This window comes from Carettochelys insculpta, chromosome 20, assembly GCF_033958435.1.
Source record: "Carettochelys insculpta isolate YL-2023 chromosome 20, ASM3395843v1, whole genome shotgun sequence".
NCBI classification, from domain to species: domain Eukaryota; kingdom Metazoa; phylum Chordata; order Testudines; family Carettochelyidae; genus Carettochelys; species Carettochelys insculpta.
The window spans coordinates 15,707,449-15,727,717 of record NC_134156.1 but is presented as its reverse complement, the minus strand read 5'-3'; the positions used below and the strand labels follow the sequence as shown (position 1 = coordinate 15,727,717).

Genomic DNA, 20,269 nt, shown 5'->3' with positions numbered 1-20,269 from the left:
TCTGCGTGTCCACAAGGGCACGATTTAGCTTTGTTATTTGTCCTCAGAGGAAGCAGAAGAGAAAAATATATACATAATGGAGAGAGAGAAAGGGGCATTCTTACGACTTATGTGCTGCTGTAGTGGAAAAAACGAAAAGGGACCAAAACTTGATGAAATCAGGATTGTATGAAAATTCAAGGGCTCTTTTCTAAAAATACTTTTTGCTGATGGCAAAGTTCAACACCTCAGAGAAACTCTGAATCAAAAACCTAGAATAAGTTTCCAGACGGGCCAGCATATTTTCAAATACACTGCACCCTTGTTGTTTGTAAGGCTGCATTGAAATTTTACATAACAGTCATGAGCCATGTGTTTAAACATCTTAAAAGAGTTGACCAGCAACTTAATGCATTTCTTTATAACTCCCTGAACGTAAAGATGCACCATCTCTTTCCAAAACATTGCTCTTTAAATACTCCAAACATAAACTTTCAGGATAAAATATTCCATTCCCTCCTCCCCCCGCTTCACTGGCTCCATTTTAAAATATTTACACTGCAGCAATGAAGTAATAATTTACAGCTTTCTGTGTGTGTGCGCTCTCGCTGCCTGGCAAATCCAATAGTTAATTAGTGTGTAGAGGCTAATTCACAGAACAAACATGCAAGCATGGGAGAGAGATACACTTGGCCACAGGTCTTTTGAGCCAGCTCATCAGAGCGCAAGCCAAATTCTTGCAGATGCAATATCTTCCTCGTTATATAGTTAGCTGCTTGATTGCCAGCACAAATCAGGAAGTTGGACATATATTCATGATGACTTGGGCCCTCAATTTATTTGTGGGTGCACAAGCTGCAGGCACACGTTTGGTTTGCAAACAGGAAGGGTTTGACTCAGCCCAGGTGACAATGTACTCCTTCGTGGACGAATCAGGAGAATATCATGTACCTGATTCTGTAGCAGCAATTCCGACATCTATCCAGATGCATGGGAATCTTGAATGCCTGTTTAAGGCCAGGTCTTCAGCTGGTGCAGGTAGGCATAGGTCTTGTGACTTGGATGGAACTATGCTCATTTATATCAGAGGAAGAATGACTAGTGAAACTGAAATGTAGCGTAGGCATGGAGCCTTGGCCTTTTATATATCTATGCAACATTCTTTGAGGGGAAACAGAGTCCTATCGGGTGTGTTGTCTAACGGTTAGAACAAAGGACTGGCATTCATCATTAGGTTTTCTTCCTGATTTCTAAGACATTATTCTGGGCTGTATTATCATTTTGTGGCCTGAGAAAAGAGGCTTCATCTCCTGTATCGTGGTTTACCTAAATGGAAAGCGAAGTGAAGATTTGCCTACTTCACAGGGGTCTCTTTTGAAGCATATTTGCTTGTGAAAGAATTTGGACAATACTGGCATGAAAAACTGTACAGAAATGCAAAGTATTATACCTGTATTTTATTTTCTGCTATGGAAGAACATTTAGAACATAAGAACACAATGGCCATCACTGGGTCAGACCAAAGGTCCATCTAGCCCAGCATCCCGTCTGCCAACTGTGGCCGGTGACAGGTGCCCCAAAATGGGGGGACTGAAGACAATGATTAAGTGACTTGTCTCCTGCCATCCATCTCCAGCCTCTGACAAACTGAGGCTAGGAACACCATTCCTACACTCTGGCTAATAGACCTAACCTCCATTAATTTATTTAGCTCTTCTTTGACCGCTCTTACAGTCCTAGCCTCCACAGCATCCTCTGGCAAGGAGTTCCACAGGTTGACTGTGTGCTGTGTGAAAAAGACCTTTCTTTTATTAGGTTTAAACTTGCTACCCGTTAATTTTGTTTGGTGTCTTCTAGTTCTTATATTATGGGAACAAATAAATAACTTTTCTTTATTCACCCTCTCCACACCACTCATGATTTTATATACCTTCAGTCTCCTCTTTTCTAAAGTCTCTTTAACCTCTCCTCATATGGGAAACATTCCAAGCCCCTAATCATTTTAGTTGCCCTTTTCTGAACCTTTTCTAATGCCAAAATATCTTTTCTGAGGTGAGAAGACCACATCTGGAGGCAGTATTCAAGATGTGGGTGTACCATAGTTTTATAAAGGGGCAGTAAAATATTCTATGTCTTATTTTCTATCCCTTTTTAAATAATTCCTAACATCCTATTTGCTTTTTTGACTGCTGCTCACACTAGCTGTGTCTACACGTGCACGCTACTTCGAAGTAGCGGCACTAACTTCGAAATAGCGCCCGTCGCGGCTACACGCGTCGGGCGCTATTTCGAAGTTAACTTCGACGTTAGGCGGCGAGACGTCGAAGTCGCTTACCTCATGAGGGGATCGGAATAGCGCCCTACTTTGACGTTCAACGTCGAAGTAGGGACCGTGTAGACGATCTGCGTCCCGCAACGTCGAAATTGCCTGGTCCTCCATGGCGGCCATCAGCTGGGGGGTTGAGAGATGCTCTCTCTCCAGCCCCTGCGGGGCTCTATGGTCACCGTGGGCAGCAGCCCTTAGCCCAGGGCTTCTGGCTGCTGCTGCGGCAGCTGGGGATCCATGCTGCAGGCACAGGGTCTGCAACCAGTTCTCGGCTCTGTGTATCTTGTGTTGTTTAGTGCAACTGTGTCTGGGAGGGGCCCTTTAAGGGAGCGGCTTGCTGTTGAGTCTGCCCTGTGACCCTGTCTGCAGCTGTGCCTGGCACCCTTATTTTGATGTGTGCTACTTTGGCATGTAGACGTACCCTCGCAGCGCCTATTTCGATGTGGTGCCGCGCAACGTCGAAGTTGAACATCGACGTTGCCAGCCCTGGAGGACGTGTAGACGTTATTCATCGAAATAGCCTATTTCGATGTTGGCTTCACGTGTAGACGTAGCCACTGTGTGGATGTCTTCAGAGAACTATCAACAATAACTCCAAGATCTCTTTCCTGATTAGTTGTAGCTAAATTAGCCCCCATCATATTGAATGTATACTTGGGGTTATTTTTTTCAATGCGTATTATTTTACACTTATCCACATTAAATTTCATTTGCCATTTTGTTGCCCAATCACTCAGTTTGGTGAGATCTTTTTGAAGTCCTTCACAGTCTGCTTTTGTCTCGTCTATTTTGAACATTTTAGTATCGTCCGCAAACTTTTTATACAAGAGCCTTCAGCGAGGGACTTTGTCAAAGGCTTTCTGGAAATCTACGTATACTATATCTACTGGATCCCCCTTGTCTTCATGTTTGTTAACCCCTTCAAAGAACCCTAACAGATTAGTAAAACATGATTTCCCTTTACAGAAACCATGTTGACTTTTCCCCAACAAATTATGTTCTTCTACGTATCTGACAATTTTATTCTTTACTATTGTTTTGACAAATTTGCTCGGTACATTTCCCCTTTTGTCTATTGCCCTGGGCACTCTGTAACATTCTTGGAAGTGTCTCAGTGACTCTCTTGATGGCTGGGGATGGTGGTTAGTAGGACAGGTACTTCAACCAAATGATGCCCCCAAAGTCCTACCATTGAAAGGACTTATGCCCGGTACCTATCACTCATTGCTTAGATGGTTCTGCTGTTCTGTTTCAAAATGAAGTGATGCCATGTAGCTGTGCTTCTGACAGTTGCTTCGAGGTAATGGGATGAAGGAAGTGTGTACTGATGAATGGTATTTAATCACTATTACCTGTAACAGCATTGGAATGAAGATAGAGGACTGAATCATGGGTTGCAACCTTCAGGCTGTTGTAAGATGAAGGCCTAAGCACATACAACACAGGCCTGGTCTGAAGCCTGAAGCCTAGCAACAATGGACAACATATGGCTAACATAAAGTAAAGCGAAGTTGTGAGCAAGAGGCACGCCTCTGATAAGAAAACTTGGCACAAACAGGGCTGAGAGTGCAAAACACACATTGGTAATCAGCCCAGGTGCAGAACAATAATTGCGACTGGTCATAAGTTGAAAGCACATGGTACCACCAGCTTATTAAAAAAGACCTTGGGACCTGCTCCTCACAGATACAGACCCAGTTTCAGGAAAGGGTCTAAAATGACAGCATGATGGATAGAAATGATCTAATCAAGCCATGAGGCACAGGGTGATAGGTGGTAACCTGACAACGTCAGAGGGTGGCAACCTGACACATCAGCAGTGAGGTGTGATTTGTTTGTACCTATATAGAAAGTGGTGTCTTGGGGGCAAAGGCATTGTATGACCCAGGGGCAGTGGAAATTTCCCACTGGTTGAGTCATTCCATTGTGGCAAGTACATAAATGCAGTGGTTCAGTAGAGTCTACTGACAAGTGTCACTGTACTTCACTTAACAATAAACCTGGCCTGGCACATTTGATCCTTATCTGGTTTGTGGTTTTTGGGGGCCCTTTCAGAGTCTGCTGTGGTCATTGGGCCTATATCGATGAGCTCACACACAAGCAGCCTTCTGGTTGTTGCCATTGAAGGAGCCAGAGACCTGCGAAGACACCCCAGCAGGAAATTCCCCTAACTACACAGGCCAAATTCTTTGGTGGTGTAAAAAGGCCAAACTCCACCAAAGTTAACCCATTTGTGCCAGCAGAGAAGTTGACCCTTGGAATTTGATTAGAGGAGGGGCTGCATCTAGAACATCGAAGCAGTGTTCCTTGAAAACTGGGCATTTCTGTGGTTGCTCAGGAGAAATTTAAATGCTGCCCAGCTGACTAGCAGAACTCCCACAGCTTAATTTTTCCCATTGGTGATGCACATGCCTCTGTGCACATAAGAATAAATTATCCCACACATGCATACAAAAAAATCCACACATTTGTGGAAAAGATTAGTGGGAACTTTGGATGGGATAATCCAAAACAAAGGGTAATTTCCTCTCCATGTCAGATGAGGGTGCAGCCTATTTTTTCTGATGTGCACCTTGCTACCTAAGGTTGCCATATCCTTGAAGAGCCAGAGCATGGTGAGGTGGTTCCTGACTCAGGAAAGCTGTTTTCTAGAGAGGCTCTTGTAACATCTCTTTTTACACAACATGCAAAAAGCTTTGGGGCTTAGTATTTTATGACTGTGAAACACTTTGGGTATGTCTACACTAGAAACTAACTTCGAAGTTAGGCACTACATTGAAGTAGCCAGCAGAGAGTCTACACACATTTTTTTTCCCCCTTACTTTGAAGTTAACTTTGAAGTAGGGAGTCCAACTTCAAAGTCTTTACTACATTTCCAGTGTGTGTAGATGCTCAACTTCAAAGTTACTTTTGTAGTATACACACAGCCCTTATGTAGCAGTAGCACCCAGAAGTCAAACTGGTCAAGGACCCCATTTCCCAGGCACTATATTTTGCATGTTGCATGTTTTGCCTGCATTACTCTAGTCCCTGTTCATAGGGATATAAAGCTGGTAATGACTTTACCGTGAGTAGCACACCACCATTTGAGTCTATGGCACACCTCCTACTTGCATCAGGATTTCTCTTCCCAGCTGGGATAAAACAAATGACCCATACAATTCCCACTGCAACTCAGCACCTGGATTCCTTGCCCCTTCTCCCCAGCTGGAAGTTTCAATATGGGTCTGATCCGAACCCACTGAACTGATTGGGATTCTTCCCATCCTTGAGGAGGCTTGTATCAGATTCTGACAGCATATGTTCCTGGTGTGATGCATGAGGTGGTACATATATAATTCTCACTTACAATAAGAGGAATTACATATTTAAAGCCCTCAGAGGAGCTGTGCTCCCTTACGTGAGAGCAAAGACTCTTTTCTTGGTTTCCACAGATTAACTGAGTATAAAATGGCAAATAACTTTATCATCAGTGCTAAGCATGAGGGGATTTTAATAGCACTGGGGTTAGAAATGTGCTATTTTAATATGGTCAGCAGAGCATGGGGCAAATCCTTACCTTCCTAGTGAATTCAAGATTCTTTATTGGGGCTTTAGAGCTTATCCATGTGGAATTTAACGTGCTGAAAAGAAGAAGGCTGGGCAGACATGGAGTTATGGAATTTAATCCACAGGAAGGTGGCCTATAAAATTAAACTTCAAGAACTGTGTGAGAAAGAACAGAAGACAAATACTGATGCAACAGCTGGGGTGGAGGTGTCCCTCCCTTGGAAGTCATTTCTCCAAGTTCTAAAGAAATACGTAGCAACATGACCCTTGCTGTATGCCTCTGGCGAATATGGTGTTAGTTTCCCAGAGCATCTTCCAGAGGGAGAGAGGATTGTGGGTCTTATTTCAGTTAGAAGCGACATGGTCAATGGTGGATTTTGATGTGTTAAGGTGGGCATTTCTAGATTATGTTTTTATTCCTGTTAATAATACTGAGAGGTACGTGGTGATCAGAGATGGGTCTGAACCAAACTCCCTACAACTGCTCCCCAATTTTCCCCTAATCCAGCTCCAACTCAGAATTACTCTAATGGTCTAAATCTAAAGCTGTTGATCCAAACACCCTCATTTTTGGAGGGGGTATTTGGGGAAAAAAAGGGTCTGGATCTGAATGTCATGGCTTAAATCCCCCTCCAATGGCAATCTGAGCTTGTCTATAACAAGATGAAATGCATCTCCATGCCAAGGGCCAGAGAAAGTCCTGTGCCTACACATTACTCATCCGCTAGTCAGGCCAGCCAGAGCAAATCCAGGCAATACCCTTTCTTCTTGATCTAGAAGTACTATCAATCATGTAGGGTGGGAGAATAAGTTAGTATTTACGTCTTTTATATCTAATCCTGCTCAACCAAGCAGGCAATGATAGCAATTGTGCTGGCCATGGCAGTGTTTGAACTTGGCACTAATTTTTTTCTGATCAAAATTAAGACACACTGAAATGCCCAGAAGCTGCAGTATCTGTGGGACTTTCTTTCAAACCACTCAGTGCTTTGCTTGTATACCAACCAAATCCACGCAAAGGGGAATGTTTGGAAGCGGAAACATTTGCAGGAAAAATAAAGATAATAAAAGCGCAGGACCACATTTTTATAGTTACTTTAACCAACTTCCCCCAAATTTTTCAGGCAAATCATATGTGCCTGAAATTCTGCATGCCCAGACGTTGGTGTGTGTAATCAAGCAGATTTCAGTGCCTAACTACCTGATTTGCCATCACGCAGCATCATTAGATGGTAAACATTAATTATTTACACCTGAAAATTGCAGATGCAAGTGATTTGGCATGCGCCTTTGGGGGTATCCAGTTAAGGCCAGATCCTCACCTGGTAAAGTGGAACCAGATGCTAGCTGAGGATCTGCATTTTAAAGGTTGCTTTGAAAGCACGGTTCTAAATTCAGCATGCTCACAATGCCACCCTGGGTGCATTCCTAAAGTGTACTACTGAATACTTCTGAAAGAGGAGAATCTGATTGGTCATCCAAACCCATTTCCTGTTCCGTAGCGTCGTGCAAATCCCCACGTTCTACGACGGGCACTTTCAGTGCTTCTTCCCCTATTAGCACGGTTTTGTAAGGCTCCACATATATCCGACGGATGTTCTGCCTTGACTCCTGGGGCCTGCCTTTCCCATCTTCTGGGAGGCTCGAAGCATGAGGTAAGAAAGAACTACGAGGCCCCTCAACAGGAATCCTGATTTGCTCACTGGAGGTCGTCTCCTGTGGTAATTCCGTGGCTCGCATGAGGTGCTGTGTGTACACCCCCTCAGAAAGACAGGTGGGCTGCGTCTCGCTGTGCACTCGCAGCCAGCGATGGTGCCAGCTGAAGTAGCTGTAGTGCTGATGCTTCCCAAGCTTTTTTTTCCCCAAGAAACTCAAAGGCTGCCTGGAGCTGTAAGTCTTGTCCACGCTTTTCGACGTGAATCCTCCCATTGTCAGACTGTTCATGTACTCTGTGCAGTACTCAGCATCAGCATCTATGTCACTGCTCCATTTTGAGTCTTCTTTCAAAGTCAGGTGAGGTTTCATATCATGGACTTGGAGGACGTCAGGTGCACTGCCACCTAGGCCACCAGCTACTTGTTGGGATATGTCATGTGAGGATGAATAAACCAAATCCAGTTCTCTGGGGCTCAGTGCATCACTGGAATCATAGTCGCTGTCGGCAGGAAGAAATACTTCAGAGCAGCCTTCTTCATCTGAGCAGGGCTGGGAATCTGAAAATAGAAGACTCATTACAAGTGAATAACCACTAACATGACACACACTCACACCCTGCCGCTCTTTCTAATGAATGGCTTAATACACTTAATATATTTTTTTAACTTGGAAGCAAAATGAATATCAGACACACATCTGGCAGCCTTCACATATTTCCATTGTTGAATTTTCCACAGGACTGGGTGACAGGAGCAAAGAGAATATGGTTGTGGTGGTTTGATGGATGTGCCAGAGAGGAGATAGCATCATGGTGAGAAACAGAAGGAAGGAAAGGATGAATGACATATGGCAGGAGGTAAGCAAAAGAGAAGAATTGGGAATGGGATGAAATTTTGAAATTATCTTGTTTTCTGAGTTTCAAATTGGATATTGAGAAACTGTGACCCAAATTCTGTTCTCTGTTCAGCAGTTCATGGAGTTTCCTTGGATTCTCACCTGTGCAATCAAGAGCAGGACCTGAGTTTACACGTCTTTTACAGACATAGATAAAAGTTACACAACTACCTGAACAAAATCTCTGTGTGTGAAGAGAGATTTATTCAAACCCCAGCTTGACAAACTCAATCCATCTGCACATTTGTTATTTTATTAATTATTTAGACTGGCCCTGGCCCTGATGTTATTGCCATTCTTTTGTCATGAAAGCCAAGTTGTGAAGTAATGTAAATGGCGGTGGTTGTAACATAATGGGTCTGACTGTCTGCTGCCCTCTACTGGGGTGGTCAGTTACATCAGGAAAAAAAGCAAGCACAGAATAGGAATAAAATAATACCCACAACTCATCCTGTATTGCTGTAAATGGGCTTACAACAGTTGCTGGGCAATAATGTACCAGGCCCACCTAGGGGATGCATTCTGCTCTTTGACACATGGTGTTAATGATAAGTATCTCCACCTAATCCAAGAGTGAGTGTTTTGCATTTGCACCGTGTTAATCAAAGGAGAATTTGGGTTAGAGAAAGACCATGAAATCAAAGAAGAACATTAATATATAATGGATTAAATCAAAGTCTGGAACACATGCTTCTATAAAGGCTACAATTTCCATACAAATTCTTTGAGCTTTTTTGCTTTTACTTTAATAGGAGCAGATTTATTTGGTTTTCTTGACAGTAGGAAACTGCCATTTAGAAGTAAAAATAAATTATGATGACCAAAAAGGCCGTGGCAGTTGTTCCGTACAGCATTTAAAGCTCTTGTTTCTACCATGTCATTAACTCATTGCTTAATGACAGCTCAGCAGAACAGTGATTTATTTTTCCCCAAAGTCCTTATTCTATTAGTGAAACAGGCACTGTCATTTAATTTGTTTTCTTTATTTTCTTTGGTGCAATCCATTTATTTCATCTATTTAATTTTCCAGCTATTCACAGCAGTGATGGATGCCAAGGAAGTGGGTATAATAGCAAACAGAGCAAAAAGAATCGCCAAAGGTTGGGAGGAAGATACGATCTGAGACGAACATGGAACAATTGACCTCCATGTTCTTAAGTGTCCTTTAATGCCTCTGTTGAGCAGTAAACCCTCAGACAAGATAGCAGACTTGCTTGCAGGGGTGGAAGTAACTTACATTTCTTAGAGGTACTGCTGTACAGGTTGAACCTCTCTAATCTGGAACTCACTCGCCCGGCAACATCTGTGGTCCGGCATGATTTTAGTTAGCCGGATGACCACCTACCATGGGTGTGGCCAACTTTCCCACAGTCCCATAAAATTTGTTTACAGCCACCAGTCCTGTCCCGCAGTGTTCTGTGCTGTTATTTAGCTGTAATTTACCCCTAAATGTCTCCTAACAGCCCAGTAAGCAGTGGAAGTGTTGGTAAAGCTGCTAGACAATACTGACCTCCTGTGGTCCAGCAAATTCTCTAGTTTGGCACCAGTAAGGTCCCCAGGGCGATGGACTAGAGAGGTTCAACCCGTACCACAACCCCCCCTTTGGGGATGGACCCTCCGGGCAGGAGGTTGGGGTGTGTGTGTGATACAACCATACCCATAAGAAATTTAAGCATGGGGGTGCCATGTGGAAGGCTCAGGGCGGGGGTTTGGGATTGGTGTATATAGGAAAGGTGTACAGAGAGGGCAGGAGGACTAAAGCCCATCCCCCATCTCCACTTGCTCGTTCCTTTCTGTCAGTGTCAGGGAGTGAGAGGAAAGTGCACAGCTCTCCTGCCCCCGACTCCCCAGCCAGAGTGAGGGATGCAGCAAGCTGAGCACTCTTCCCTCACTCCCCAACAGTGATGAGAAAGGGAAGAGCAAGCAGCATCCCTGTACAAATCTGGGAGGGGGGAGTTTTAGCCTCCCCCCAAAACGGCACCCCAGGGGGTGGTGCTCAGGGCTGGTACAATCCTAGATGTTGGGGAGCATGCCCCCAGCCAGGCCCCATTTTCACAGCTCCTTGTTACTGGAGCAGTGCACCGGGCACAGCAACTTACTTTCCTCCTGCATCCTGGGCTCACTCCTCATTAGCCACTTTTATTTCACAGTTTGCAGTTCACAAGACTTAGTCATCACAGATGAAATTGACCCACGTGCAGGCCTGCCCAGGGATAGCGCGCCAGTCATGTCTTGAAAACAGGGCCTCACAAGTGCACACAGGTCCTCCATTGAGCCATGTGCAGAAGGGTCTTGGGCCACAACACTCTAAGGGAGGGGGAAACTCTCCCCGCACTCCCCAGAAATGGCCCTGCACTTCTATGATAAGGGGCAGGAGATATGGGGGTGGATCTGGGGGAGAGGGCAGGGAAAGGGCAGTGCATGGGTGGAGCAGGAGCAGGAGTGGTAGGAGCTTGGGTGAAGCATGGACAGGAGGAGGGACATGGGTGGGGAGGGGGTGGAGCATTGGCAGGACCTGGGCTGTGAGGGAGCAGGGCAGGTATATGTGTGCAGAGCCACCCCTGGAATCCTTGCACTAGTCTCTGGATCTAGTGGTGCTTTCTGGCCTTAAACTCTATGGCTAGGAATGAGGGGCTGCTAAGTGATTTGTATTGATCTTTATGCTGAAATATGGTTTGCGAATGGGATTCCTGAGGTGGAGGGTTTGTATACTGGAGAGTAGCAGATAAGTTCAGCACATGGTTATGCACCAGTGATTGCAAGACTTTAGAGGCTGAATGGTCTTAGGCCATGTCTACGTTACCTGGAAGATCGATCTGGTTAGGGTCGATCCTCCGGGGTTCTATTTTGCATGTCTGGTAGGAACATGCAAAATGGACTGATTAGGGGCTGGCAATTGACTTCTGTACTCCTCACTATCGCTCCCATTGACCGTCCTCAGTGAGGACATCCAGGTCACTTGATTACAGATAAGTCAATTCTGGCTATGCAATTGCTGTAGCTAGAATTGTGTATCTAAAAACGACTTATTTTCCTAGAGTATACCTGACCTAATGTCAAACAGGGCAGGCAGAAGGAAGGCATCACAGACAAAAAACATTGAGCAATAAAATATAGAAACTGGGTTCACATGCACACAGGGCAGATGGGGCTTTGAAAAACATGGAATTTGCTTGAGAGGGGAAGATTCAGGGAGACTGATGCAGGGTGAAATATTTGCATTTGATTTTTCCAGTCACAACAACTGCAGCCAGGTCCCCCAGGCAGTGGGTGGCCTAGAGGTTAGGTCCGAGCGTTAACCAAGAGCCCAGGGTGTAGAACTTCTGGCTGTTTACCAAAGTCTGTTCCCTCAGTTTGGGGCATGGTGCCAAGAGTTCATTTTCCCCACCCTAAAAGGAGTTTTCCTTTGGGTTCTCCCCCTTTGTGCCTGGGGCAGGGTTTGGAGGCTTGTGTCCTGCAGCCAATCCAGAAGACAGCTCAGGTCCTGTGGATGGCAGAATAAGCACCTGCCTCTTTGCTGGTCAGTCAGACCCTAACTGAGATGGGTTCCCTTCTTTTATTCTCCCTCCAGGCCTGGCATTGGCTGAAGGTGAAACAGGATGGGGTAAACTGGGCAAAAAGGCCTTGTTTAGGTCTGGCACTGCCAGGCTCTCCTGTCAATCCCTCACAACAACTTTTCGTTCTAAAAATTTCCCTCAGTTTTATTTACCATCCCAACCTTTAAAAATGCTCAAAACTGAAAAATGTTTTAGTTTTGGGTCAAATAATATGTTTTGTTTGACCCAAAGCAATTGTTTAAACAAACTTTTTGGTTAGCCAAAATTTTTGAAAATATTTTCTTTCAGGTTGATATGAAGCAATTGTTTTATTTTCATTTTTTTCAGAACTTAACAACAAAACAAAATTTCAGCTTTTCACACAGCTGGAAGGGATACACTCTGTGGAAATCAAGGGAAGGCCAGGCTGTATAAATTCTGGGACTTGCTAAAAGAAGGTGAGTTAGGTTACTTAGAGTTTCAGAAAGCTTTTGACAAGGTCCTTCACCAAAGGCTATTCAGCAAAGTTAGCATTAATGGGATAAGAGGGAAGTTTCTCTCATGGATCTGTAACTAGTTAAAGGTAGGAAATAAAGGGCAGGAATGAATGATCAGGTTTCAGAATGGATAAAGGTAAGAATGGTGTCCTCTAGGGGGTCTGAACTGTATTGTTCAATGTATTCATAAATGATCTCGAAAAAGGGTTAATCAAAAGTGGCAAAATTTGCATTCAATACAAAACTACTCAGTTAAGTCCAAAGCAGACTGTGAAGACTGACAAAGGAATCTCACAAAACTGGGTGACTTATGTTCTCATGTTCTCGTGACTTGGTTTCAAAATGGCAGATGAAAATCAGTGTTGATAAATGCAATGTAATGCACATTGAAAAACCTAATTCTAACTATACCTGTGAAATGACGGGGTCTAAATTATCTGTTAATACTCAAGGAAGAAAAACTGGACTCACTGTGGATCTTGCTCTGAAAACATCTGCTCAATGTGCAGTGCAATCAGAAAAGCTAACAGAAAGTTTTAAAACCATAAGAAAAGGGATAGATGAGGTGACAGAAAATATCATTATGCTGTTATATAAGTCCATGGTACATTTACATCTGAAATTCTGTATGCAGATCTGGATGCCCCAGGCTTAAAAAAGATATAATGGAACTAAAAAAGATACAAAGAAGGACAACTAAAAGGATTAGGGGTATGCAACAGCTTCTGTATAAGGACAGGTTAAAAAGATTGGGACTTTTCATCTTGGAAAAGAGACGATTAATGGGGTTATGATATAGATCTGTAAAACCTTGACTGGTATTGAGCAAGAGAATAAGGAAATGTTATTACTCCTTCATGCAAAAGGGTCACCCAATAAAATTTATAGGCAGCAGGTTTAAAATAGAACAGAGTATTTCTTCACACACCACATGTTCAACCAGTGGAACTCTTTGCCAGGGTATGTTGTGGTGGAAAACTAGACAAGTTCATGAAGGATAGGTCTACCACTGGCTATTAGCCAGGATGGGCAGGGATGTGACCCCATGATCTGAGTTTCCCTAGTCTCTGTTCACCTGAAGCTGGCAGTGGACAATAAGGGATCACTTGATGACTTGGATCACTTGATGACTGCCTATTCTGTTCATTCCCTCTGAAGCACTTGGCATTGGCCCCTTGAAGACAGGCTATTGAGCGAGATGGCCCATTGGTCTCCCCAGCATTGCCATTCTTATGAGTTAGGTCTGTTTTATTCCTGTAGCTGAAGACACAAACTAGCTTAATATAGCTTGTAATGAGGTATAACATTAGATGAGACTAAATTTGTGTTTGTTGTTTTGAAAATGTTTTCTCTAATGCTTTGTTCTATTTACTAATAATTGTTCTAAGAAGGCTGTTGGTTACTATTTCACTGGTCACAGGCTCCAGCAGTGAAGTGATACAGGTTTCCAGTGGGTTTTGCATGATAATACACAGTTGGTATGGACAGCATGTAGTACCCAGATTGCATCTGAAAAATGGGAGAACTGTAAATTCCATCCCAAGATAGGTAAGGGCGGGAGACTTGAAAACCGGGGGAATAGAATATTGAGAGAGACCAGAGAGGGGGCAGAGGTTCAGGCCGGCCCATAATTGTAACACCAAATAATTTGTCTACAAGAAGAGAAACAAGGGGCCAGAGCTTTGCTATGGGCCATGCCCCATCCTGCTCTAGAAAGTCCCAGGAATGGGCCAGGAAACTGAGATTCATCTTATGGAATTTCCTGTGAGAGGCATATGAAGAGAGGGCAGGTTGTGAGTAAAGCAGCCAGCCAAGCTCATGCAGATAAAACTTGTGTACCAAACCATTAGGTACTGCAGAAGCCCAAAGGACCCAGGTGCCTAAGTCCCACTGTCTTGATTAGGTCCCTTTGAAAATTCCTGCTTCCCTGGTGTGTGTGTGTGTGTGTGTGTGCACATGCACACACACATGCTCATATTTGTTGTTTTGTATTATCTCGTTCATTTCTTGTGGGAATTGCAGACAGGCCTGTTTCTGGGGATGGGGCAAAGGGAGCAGTTGCCTGGGGCCTAGCCCTTCAAAAGAGCCCAGGACTTCTGGCTGATGCTACACAAGAGTGGCAGTGGCTGTAGATCAGGACTCTTTAAGTCGCGGCTGGAACAGAGCTCTGAGCAGCTTTGAGGCTAGGAGGCTCCCAGTGCAGTGAGTGCCAGCTGCTCCAGCCCCACCCCTTCCTCCTAAGGCCCCGCCCCTTCCAGGAGAGTGGCTCCACCCACCCACCTTTCTCAGGAGCCCAGCAAGTCTGTCATCCCTCTGGACTGCAGAACACGGGAGTGAAATTGACTCATTGCTCCTTAAAGCCAAGTGGGGGTGGGATGGGGCAGGCTTCTTCACTGGGCACTGAGGCAGACCCAAAGCCAGGGACTCGAATGCAGCAAAGGTGAAATCTACTGTGGGAAGTCTTTCCACTGGGGTGGGAGGGAGGTGAAAAAAAGCAAGGTGGGCAGGGTACCACTGATGGGAAGGGAGCACTGGAAGGAATGACACTGCGGTAACTAATGGAGCTAATAGATGGTTTTTCTAGCTGCGATTTCTATAATTCTGAGCTCATACTGAGAGTGAACATTCAAGAAATACCCCCACCAAAAAATAGGTATTAGAAGGCACTGTCATTTGATGCCCCTTTCTCCCAATCTATGATTATCCTATCCAGCCTGTCAGTTTAAATAATAAAACTAAAACTAAAAATGGGTAATTGTTAAAATACCCAGACAGGCATGGAAAAAATATCGCAGACTAGCATGGGCGATCAAGGGGCTGTCTTGATTTTGTAGTCATTTTCACCCAAAGGTAAAAAAAATCTCTCTCTTACCACTCAGGGCTTTTCTCCTCTGGCTCCTGGTCTCTGGTGAGGGTGGTGGTGATGGAAGACAATCCAGATGGGAGGACGTGGAATTTATTTTCTTCTGTGTCTGCTCTTCTGAAAGGTCCACCAGCTTTTTAATGGGTAAGCCAGCCACTGGCTGTTTATATCTTGCATACTGCAGTGCCTCTGTGATCCATCTCATATCACGCCAGATCTCATCAATTTGCTTTGGAAGAAAGGGGAAAAAAAAGATAACAAACAATGAAAATTTGCAATCAGTAGTGAAGGTATCGATTTTTCATTTTCTCTTTAAAAGATACATAAATCACCAGTTCTTTTTACATATTTTTATTTTTTAAATTAATTTTAACCAAAAAGATGCATAAGAGCTAGGATATAAATCTATGCAGCACCATTGACAAGGCACAGTAGATATGGTCCCCAAGCAGAGGACTCCAAATCCAGACTAGCTTCTGGAGATTTGGGTCCAATATCTGGGGGGTGGCAATTGTGTTTCATGGCAACTCAACGTTCAGAATGTTTGGTTTGGTTTTGCACTGGAATGAAAAGATGACTTGGGAACATTTTGGGGACAATGGAATTATGTTAAAAAGGCCATTTTTTTTCGGATCAAAACCTGAGTTTTTCCATTTGGGAAGTAGGTGTGTGTGAATGTGGCTTGTCATTAGGGAATGGACCTGACCTGTAAGAAATCCAATTTAAGTCCCAGCTTTGCCTGATTAAGAGCACAGCTGTACATATGGCATTGCTCTGAATCAGGGAGAGCAGGGATTTAGACATGGGTTTCCTACATCTCAGGCCAGTGGACTAAACCCGTAATCTATAGTCTGTGTCTCCCTCCCCTTTCCCATCTCCCCGCCAACCAATACACATTGGCAGAGGGTGGAATCAAGACTCTGGCCAGTCTGTGTCATGGAAAGTGCCTCATGGAGGACCTTCACCTATGTTGTGACCTGCAATGTAGGTGGCTGTTGGAGGGAAGCGATACAGCTCCTTGGGCAAGTGTCACTCTTGTCCTAATTTCAGTGCTGTGGTAGCATCGGTCCCAGGCTATTAGAGAAACAAAAGGGTGAGGTGATATTTTTGATTGAACCAACTTCTCTGGCAAGAGAAAGCTTTTAAGCTATACAGAACTCTTCTTCAGGCATTGCCGAGGCCCCTCCATATCCCTCTGAACTTGCCTGGCACATGGAAAGCCACATTCCCACTGACTTTCCCCATTCTCAGGAATTCCAATGGGGTACACAACTGCACAGAATCTGGCCTGTGCTGTTTACCTTTACTGATATTGTGTTTGTGCCTGGAGGCCCTTATCCAGACCAGGGCTCCATTGCTCTAATTCCTGTATGTGTAAATAGGGTTACATGATTGCTGCCCTGAGGAACATCAACAAGCAGGTGTGACAACTACTCTTCAGGGTTAGCGAGAGGGAAACCAGGGACATGGACTTTTAAAGAACAACATGGTAGCATAGACTAGTCACCTGCATAACTGCACAGGATTTTTTTAAAAGATATACATACATTTTATATATATTTATAACAATAGTCCATCTTGATGGGCATTTGCTTAGCCATTAGCAACTGGCAGCTTATGGTAGGTAGAGCCCTGCATAGATACAAATGTTTGGATCTGGATCCAATCCATGATAATTGACTTGTATTTGACCCACCATCTGACCTGCACCTTTTATATGTATCTGCATCTGTATCCACCCCCTCACCAGCACTCTATTTCACTGTGAAAACCCCATGTGGATAAAACATTCAGAGCCACATCCAATCTGCAGTCCATACAGATGGTAAACAATGCAACTCTGGCTGCATCTACACTATGAGATAAAATCGAATTTCAGTCAGTTAGCCCAAGTTTTCCAAGTGCCTGTCCTCACTGTAAACTCCAATAGCTCAACTTATGGCCCACTAAGTCAACATGATATCGAAATCCTAAAATGGTAGTAACCTGACGGGTGCAGTGTTCAATTGGAATTTAAAATCCCGAATGAAAGGTAGTGAGGATGAGGCATGTCTTTAAATTGAATTCATTAGCCTCCACAGACGTCTTGTACGTGCCCCACGATGCACCACAGTTCTCCGCTCTGGCCTCTTACCTCTCCACTGTTCTCAGGTGCAGAGGAATTAGGTAACAGGAAGACCATTACAATTTGGCACCTGCAAGCCTGTGGCTGTAGGGTCATGAGAAGCTGAAAAATCTTTCTTTTTCTTGCTAGGAGTGCAGCTGTGGGGTCTGTGGTTCTGTGTATACTCCTGCAAGCTGCCTTTTCTTCTGTGCTGACTGGCGCCAGCCACTGGCCCCCCGTACCATGTGTCAGCTAGGCTGTGGTGGGGGTCATGCTTGTCAGGTAGTATAAGAAACTTCTTTTCAGCCATTTACATGTTGTCTTGATCCCCTCCCTTCCATCCCCCCCGGAGGTGCCACACAATCTGGAACATTCCTGTGTCCAGCCGCCATATGTGGCTTGACCCTGAACCAATAAAAGGACATGCTGTACAAGGTGCCAGGCAGATTGCATGTGGTAAGGGTCAAGAATTTTTGGGGCTGGCTGTAGCCAGGGGTCTTTTAGCCACCCGGGGGACGTCTCCCTCGGCAGTCATGATTTTTAGGGGCTGGCTGTAGCTGGGGTTCTTGTAGCCACACGGGGGACATCTCCCTCAACAATCACAATTATTGGGGGCTGGCTGTAGCCAGGGGTGTTGTAGCTGTCCAGTGGACGTTTCACTTGGTGGTCATGAATTTTGGGGGCTGGCTGTAGCTGGGGGTCTTGTACTGATGGTTCATTCAAATTTCAGTGTAACAACCATGTCCACTTAAGCATAAGGGTCTTCTTTCCCAGGTGGTCTAAATCCAGATTTGAGATCCTGAAAGGGCTCCATGGTCAGTCATGATTTTCGTGGCTGTCAGCCATGTACTGTCTTTTAGTCGCCCTTGCCCATTACTGATGATTTATTCAAGTTTCAGTGAAGCACCCATATCTACTTAAGAGTCCTCTTTTCCAGGAGGCGTAAATCAATATGTAAGCCCAAACTAAAGTCTAGGCATGCTGTTTCAGTGTAGCACCTGTGTCTACTTAAACATACTTAACATGGCAGAGGAAAGTGGGGAATGAAATGTGGGAAGATGGCATCATATACCCACATCTACTTGTGGGCCCAGAATGCAACGAGGCTCAGGGAACTGTGGGATAAGGTCCCACAATACACAGCAACAGTGCTCGATTTAAGCTACTTGTGTGTGGCAGCAGTAATTCGATTTTTTGGGGAGCATGTGGGAAGGTGAAGATGCTCAAAATCGATTGGCTAAAAACCAGAGTTAAAAAATCAACTTTAATAAAATCAATTTTATCTTATTGTGTAGACGCAGCCTATGTCCACAGATGTGGCTATCTGCAGATGCAAAGTCAATACCCATGGTATTTGCAAGACTCTAAAGCTGTGTTTACACTACAAAAATTACTTCAAAGTTGCTTATTTTAAAGTACAACTTTGAAGTAAGCAACTTCAAAGTAGAGCTTCTGCACATACCCTACTTCGAAGTTAAATTTCAAAGTAGGGCACTACTCCATTCCCAGGAATGGAGTAAGGACCTCCAAGTTGGGCTCCCTACTTCGAAGTTAACTTTGAAGTAAGGGGAAAAAAAAAATGTGTATAGACTCTCTGCTGGCTGCTTTGATGTAGTGCCTAACTTCGACGTTAACTTTGAAGTTAGTTAGTGTAGATGCACACTAGGGTGCATCTACACTAGCCGGCTACTTCGAAGTACCTGGCACAATGTCAAAATAGTATGTGTTGTGTCTACATGTGCCGTGAGCTATTTCGATGTTGAAATCGACGTTAGACGGTGAGATGTCGAAATCACTATTCCTATCCGAAGATGGGAATAGTGCCCTACTTGGACATTGAAGCTGCGTCTACACGTGCACGCTACTTCGAAGTAGCGGCAGTAACTTCGAAATAGCGCCCGTCACGTCTACACGTGTTGGGCGCTATTTCAAAGTTGAAATCGACGTTAGGCGGCGAGACGTCGAAGTCGCTAACCCCATGAGGGGATGGGAATAGCGCCCTACTTCGACGTTCAACATCGAAGTAGGGACGTGTAGACGATCCGCGTCCCGCAACATCGAAATAGCGGGGTCCTCCATGGCGGCCATCAGCTGGGGGGTTGAGAGATACTCTCTCTCCAGCCCTTGCGGGGCTCTGTGGTCACCGTGGGCAGCAGCCCTTAGCCCAGGGCTTCTGGCTGCTGCTGCTGCAGCTGGGGGTCCGTGCTGCATATACAGGGTCTGCAACTAGTTGTTGGCTCTGTGTATCTTGCACTGTTTAATGAAAGCGTGTCTGGGAGGGGCCCTTTAAGGGAGCGACTTGCTGTTGAGTCCGCCCCGTGACCCTGTCTGCAGCTGTGCCTGGCTCCCTTATTTTGATGTGTGCTACTTTGGCGTGTAGACGTTCCCTCGCTGTGCCTATTTCGATGTTGGGCTGAGCAACGTCGAAGTTGAACATCGACGTTGCCAGCCCTGGAGGACGTGTAGACGTTATTCATTGAAATAGCCTATTTCGATGTCGCAACATCGAAATAAGCTATTTCGAAGTTGGGTGCACGTGTAGACGTAGCCTGAATGTTGAAGTAGGGCGTGTGTAGATGATCCACGTCCTGCTACGTCGAAACAGGGGGTCCTCGTTGGGGGCCATCAGCTGAGGGGTTGAGAGACGCTCTGTCCAGCCCCTGCGGGGCCCTATGGTTGCCGTGTGCAGGAGCCCTTAGCCTAGGGCTTCTGGCTTCTGCTGCTGCTGCAGCTGGGGGTCCATGCTGCATGCATGAGGTCTGCAACCGGTTGTTGGCTCTGTGGATCTCTTGCTGTGCAGGACGAGTGTGTCTGGGAGGGGCCCTTTAAGGGAGTGGCTTGGGGCTTTGCTGGCCCCTTATTTCG

At 44.9% G+C, this 20,269-nt stretch overlaps 1 protein-coding gene across 1 annotated transcript in view; it reads right to left on the bottom strand.

The window, feature by feature from the left end:
• Positions 1–7,282: 7,282 nt before the first annotated feature.
• The window catches only part of ANKFN1 (ankyrin repeat and fibronectin type III domain containing 1), a 135,658-nt gene continuing 122,671 nt past the window's right edge, over positions 7,283–20,269 (bottom strand). Inside the window, exons 16-17 of the mRNA XM_075014759.1 lie at positions 15,310–15,529; positions 7,283–8,067 (exon numbers count right to left, since the gene is read on the bottom strand). Of these exons, the coding sequence (XP_074870860.1) occupies positions 7,283–8,067; positions 15,310–15,529 (1,005 nt within the window). The remainder of the gene's footprint in view (positions 8,068–15,309; positions 15,530–20,269) is intronic.